At 44.6% G+C, this 6,000-nt stretch overlaps 1 protein-coding gene across 2 annotated transcripts in view; it reads right to left on the minus strand.

The window, feature by feature from the left end:
• The window catches only part of CLINT1 (clathrin interactor 1), a 78,340-nt gene that overhangs the window by 14,872 nt on the left and 57,468 nt on the right, over positions 1 to 6,000 (minus strand). For both annotated transcript variants that reach the window (XM_018564140.1, XM_018564139.1), the window contains exons 4-5: positions 5,483 to 5,591; positions 1,157 to 1,321 (exon numbers count right to left, since the gene is read on the minus strand). In XM_018564140.1, the coding sequence (XP_018419642.1) occupies positions 1,157 to 1,321; positions 5,483 to 5,591 (274 nt within the window). The remainder of the gene's footprint in view (positions 1 to 1,156; positions 1,322 to 5,482; positions 5,592 to 6,000) is intronic.

Genomic DNA, 6,000 nt, shown 5'->3' on the forward strand with positions numbered 1-6,000 from the left:
AGTGTGGAATGCTGATGAGGGATGAAGGTTAGGGCTGAAATGGAGGAAATGTAGCAGACATGGGTTGCCTGAGAGGCGAGTATAAGAGCTTCTAGCATGCACTGTGATCAAGAAAACCCAAAATAACTTGGGCCATGAAGAGTTTAAAAGGCAAACAGAGAAGTGCAGTCAACAAAGTGACCAATAAGTGAATTATTTTTCTTTGTATGGGGAATGTATGTAAACCACACATGGGAATGTTCTAGTGGTCAAAGCCTGCAGCAAGCACATACCAAACACTTTCAATCATCATATCTGAGATGCTTCCATACTTGTCTTAAACCAAGTGGGGAAAAAACAAATCGTGGTCCTGATAATAAAAAAAGAGCCCTGATGTAATTTAATGGTCTTCCATTACGGAACTTCGAGCAATCCCGTCAGGTTGCAACAAAAATTTGGATGAAAGCTACCTGTCATAGAAGAGATCGTATACTCACGTCTCTATCAGCCTGTGTCTACTACCTTCCCTCATTCCAACACTGCAGCCACCGTCTCTCCAAAGAGTTCTGGATGCCAGCACATCCCACCGCATGCAATGGTTCCATCCTCTGACCCCTACATTGTGACGGGACTCAGCAGTACTGTAGAGGTCAGAGGATGAAACCAATGTCAAAGCCCACACAGGCATCCAACACTCCCAGAAGTGTGGAATGCTGATGAGGGATGAAGGTTAGGGCTGAAATGGAGGAAATGTAGCAGACATGGGTTGCCTGAGAGGCGAGTATAAGAGCTTCTAGCATGCACTGTGATCAAGAAAACCCAAAATAACTTGGGCCATGAAGAGTTTAAAAGGCAAACAGAGAAGTGCAGTCAACAAAGTGACCAATAAGTGAATTATTTTTCTTTGTATGGGGAATGTATGTAAACCACACATGGGAATGTTCTAGTGGTCAAAGCCTGCAGCAAGCACATACCAAACACTTTCAATCATCATATCTGAGATGCTTCCATACTTGTCTTAAACCAAGTGGGGAAAAAACAAATCGTGGTCCTGATAATAAAAAAAGAGCCCTGATGTAATTTAATGGTCTTCCATTGCAGTATGCCCACACAATGCCAAGCTATAATCACTGACTGCTACCAGCCTCGCCATGTGCAGCACACGCACCGTACTCATTGTATCTGAACCCCCCTCCGCTTTCTGAAGACACGCCAATGTATTTGTCTTTGTTCTTCTTGGCTTTCTTGCGTTCTTCCCGGAGGCGGTCGTCATCTTGGACAAACTCCACCATTTCCTTCACCTTCTGCCGGATGTTGACGCCTTGGTCTTTACCGTTTTCATCTGGGAAATAGAAAAAGGTAAAACCACACAAGTCTCTTTAGGCAATTCTTTATAATGACAAAAAACCTATAGGGTAAGAAGCCTGTGAACTGAGGCACTGCCCATCATACAACCATGCAAATCACAGGCCAGACACACAAGCATTCCTCATTTGTGCAGCCAGCATATGTCAAAAACTGCTTGGGAATGAAATATACATATACAGTGAAGGAGCCTTAAAGTGACCCTGTACCTACACTGCATAAAAGTATTTACATATTCTGAACAATCAGCAAAGATAAGCCATCACTGATCTCTGTAGCTGTGAAGAATGTAATCTTCAAATTTCACAGAGGCACTGAAATCATAGCTTCTCTCCCCTTATTTCTCTGGTAATAGAGACTTGGCAGCCTGCCAGCCACCTAATGTTAGTGGTTCACGCTTCTGCTTTACAGCACTGGGGTCCTCGGTTTGAACCCCGGCCAAGATGCTACCCGCATATCTCCATATATGGCTTTCCTCCAGGTACTCCAGTTTCCTCCTACACTCCCAAATACATGCTGGTAGGTCAAATGACTCCTGTTTAAATTGGTGTGACTTGACAGGGGCTAATGTAAATTTACAGTAGGTTAAGTGATGAGTAAATGGTCAGCACTATTTAAATGTCTGTTAATACATAAACAGCAGTTAGAAACACATCTTTGAGAATGATTAAACGTCACAGTGCCTGCAGCTGGAGCGATCAGTAAGGGCTTAAAGAGACAAATGTGCATGCGTCTTTAAGCACTTGAGTCCTGAGTGCCATTTTAAAACAGCACAGGGGCAGGAGCTGTTTGCCTCAGCCACACTTTAACTGCCTCCGGGCCGGCCGTAGTAAAAAAACGGCCGGCCAGGAGCTCTCTCGATCTGAGCGGGCGTCTCTAGACGTCCGCTCAGACACGCCCCCTTGCGCGCACCACCAGGCGCGCGCGAGCGGGAAATGGCCAGAATTTAAAAACGGGCAGTGATGCCCGTTAATATACATGTGATCCGCCGGCTGTAGAGCCGGCCGATCGCATGTATGGGGTGCCGATCGGGTGTCCCCCCCTCCGTGGTCCCCCCCCGCTGTTGTCCCGCTGATCCCGGGCTCCGCTGTGCCCGGTGCGAGCCCGGGATCAGCATGTCGCCTGTGACACAGGGGATCAGAGAGAGCTCGGTACACGAGCTCCCTCCGGTCCCCTCTCCTCTGAAAGAATGCGGAAGTGTTGTATAATACATCACTTCCGCATTCTTGTGTCACTCTCCAGCTTCAGAAGCTGGAAAGAAGCTGATGGAGCAGATCTCTGCTTCATCAGCTTCTTTTGGGGGGTCCTAGGTGACATTAGGGGTCTTGGAGACCCCTGATGTCTCCATAAAGAGGACCTGTCACATATTTTGCTATCACATAGGGGGGTTTTATTAGCCCCCGTATGTGATAGCGATAAAGTTTAGTGAAAAAAAAAAAAGAAAAAAAAATTAAAGTCCCCCCCAAAAAATTTTAAGTTACACATAAAAAAAGAATTAAAGAAATTTTTTTTTTTTAAAGTCCCCACCCATACATACACGCATGCAAACATGCGTCGGGGGCGCATACGTGCAAAAAAGACGATTGCGCCCATTACGCCGCACATGTTACATATCGCCGCGAACGTCGGAGTGAGAGCAATAAGTCTAGGGCCATCAATCACTGATAACACTAAACTGATGAGCGGTAAAAACTTTTAAAGTGTCGCCTATGGCCAATTTTGGTTGCCGCCGTTTTCTGCGATGTCGCGGGTGCGCGCAATTTTAAAGCTTGACATGTTTAGTGTCTATTTAACCGACGTGACCTGATCTTTTATATTTGACCAAAAAACTGGGTAATAATAAATGTTTCCTAACATAATGTTACAAAAAACGTTTTTTTTTCAAAATTTTCAGTAATTTTTCCTAATTATAATAAAAAATAAAACCCGTAGTGGTGATTAAATACCCCCAAAATAAAGCCCTATCTGTCCCCAAAAAATTGTATAAAATTCATTTCAGTACAGCGTTGCATGACGGAATAAACGTCAGTCAAAGTATCGCAGCGCTGAATGCTGAAAAATGGCCTGGCCAGGAAGGGGGTCTAAACACCTGGTCTTGAAGTGGTTAAAGCAGCATCTGGATTCCGTAGATCTCTTGGATCCCGGAAACTTAAAGCGCTGGCTCTGTTTGCATCAGGAGCGCAATGATGTCACAGCATTTCCTGAATACATTTTATAAAATGTGTTAAATAGATTTAAACATATGCTCGCAAATTACACAAACATTGCACTTTCCATGTACTTTTTCCTACATTTTTACTAGTTATTTGCAATTAAAACCAAGGAAATAAAAACGTGTCCAAATGTGCTACCAAATTAAAGCCCTGTCTGTCCTGGAAAAAAAACGATGTATAATACGTCCGTGTAGTTGTCTAACACCAAATAGTAGAACAAGTGGAGCCAAGACATCTCCGAAAACGCCCCAGGAATTGAGGGAATTTAGGGAGAAAAAAAAAGGCAGAGGACTCAAGTGGGTAAAGCCAAACAGAATTTTGTCTGCACTATTCCATCTTCGAATGTTCATTTGTTGGTACTCCTACACAACAAGTTGAAAAGAATATTTAGGAAGATTGTTGGCCTAGAAACATTTTTCCTTGAAAGCCCAATTCTCTTTCAGTTGATATCAGCTAAACATATTCCAGGTCCAGCAAATGAAAGGTGTACATTCTTGTGTTGTGGAGTTGAATGGCAGCTCAATGCACCTCCACACCGCACCTGTGTTGCAGCATACAGCAACACACAGGATTGTACTGCTGTGCTTTGTGGGGTGCTGTGCTGCATTACCAAAACGCATGCAGGTGTGGTTTTTCAGTCTTTTGTGGCGTGTTGGCAGCCTATTCAGATGAATTGGCCCGTCTTAACGCAACGTTTACAGCCGCGTGTTAAAACGCACTGCGACAGACTTACATGGTGTGAAGGGGTCCTTACAGTTCCGTTTTCTTGACTAGAAAAGCCTGTCCCCCCGCCAGCATGCTGCATAGCAGTGGTCTCTCTGCAGAGGTCCTACTAGCTCCTGCCGAGTTAGATCTCTCCAATCAGCAGAGAGCATTCATTTTGCCAACTGCAGATTACGCTTTTGATGTGACTGCATTCCAAACAAAATGATCAGTAAAGACTTTAAAACCCAATGAGAGAAATTTTAATAAAACTGGAGCAGACAGAATCTGGAGCAGTTGCCCACAGCAAGCAATCCAGTTTGATCAGTTAAGCGTTGAAAGTGAAAAATAGAAGCTGATTGGTTGCCATGGGCAACCACTCCTGTTTTATTAAAGTCCCCTCATTATATTTTGCTGAATTATCCTGGAAGTTCACTTAGGCTTTAACTATGAGAAACTAAAACTGAGCAGATTCTTTAAGCATTAAACGCGCTACAAAAGGAAAAAAAAAAACAGAATAGCAAATGATATTCCACGACTTCTTGAGCCTCCGCCTCATTAATACATCTTTACTCCCGTCCCTAATAAAGACGTAAATTTCAGGCAAATTAACACGTTTTATCGGGCAGACAACACGCTCCGTCTGCTCCTAATTGCAGATAACCTGGCCTTGAAACCCCCAGCCACTTCTCCCGGGTCGTATAATATCGCGTCGGCCGCCTCCTCTCTAAAGCAAACTCTCTTTCCTTTTTTATTTTAATGTATTCAAAACACACCCCGGCTTTCCTTTGCACAGCAAATACGTCTTGGCGCAGGCTAGAGGGATAGCGAGGGAGAATAAACCGAGCTTCAAACGGTCGTGCTTGTGTGTTGGAGGGCCGACCTTTTTCCCGGTGTATAATTAAAGCCCTGTCTTTTCTTTCTGCCGCCACAGGGGACCAGCCGCTGGTGCATATTTTAATATAAACCCGTGCCGCTCGTGTTGTGCTTGCTGGTGTTGTTATTAGCTTTCTCCTCTCGGCAAAAGTTCTTCTCCGCGCTAATTAATACTCTAGGGCCCCGTGTCTTGGAATCTGTTCTTCATACAGCCTGCAGCGGCTCGGGCCCAATTAGGCCTCGGCAGCCTGTGAAGACTTTCGGGTGACTGACAAGTCCAACAACCGCTTTAATTTGCCTCCCCCCACAAATCTTTTTTTCTCTTCTTCTTCTTTGCTAATACTCACCTACAAAGTGGTAATTTTCCAAGGATCGTAAGTCATAAATGTGCTCCCTGCCGCTTGTGACGACCCGCTCCGATCCGTTCCGTATGAGGTACGCCAGCAGCAGTAAGGACTGGAGGAAGGGGAGAGAGAACAGCGATGTGCATGTGAGTAACGTTCACCACAGACATGAAAACAGCATCGTAATAAAGACATACAATGATTAAAGATGAACTCTAGACAGATAAAGAGACAAATCAAGACAGCTATATAATCATTAAGACATCATTACACGTATTCTTTAAATGCAAGTAGCGTAAGGATCTAAATGTGACCTGGCATCAGCCTCTTATTGTCCCTGTACAGCAGGGCTGGAGTGTGAGTGGAAGCAGCACAAGTAACAAATCAGTGCCAGGAGGAGGAGAGATGAGTTCATTACTGTGCTGCTTCTCCTTTCACTGTCCAGGAACAAGGCCGAAGTGGGCTCAGGAGGAGGGTTGAATGATGCTGACCATCAGACTGAAGACATCTAGCAGCAGAAA

This window comes from Nanorana parkeri, unplaced genomic scaffold (genome assembly GCF_000935625.1).
Source record: "Nanorana parkeri isolate BGI_ZX_2015 unplaced genomic scaffold, ASM93562v1 scaffold729, whole genome shotgun sequence".
In the NCBI taxonomy this organism is placed as follows: domain Eukaryota; kingdom Metazoa; phylum Chordata; class Amphibia; order Anura; family Dicroglossidae; genus Nanorana; species Nanorana parkeri.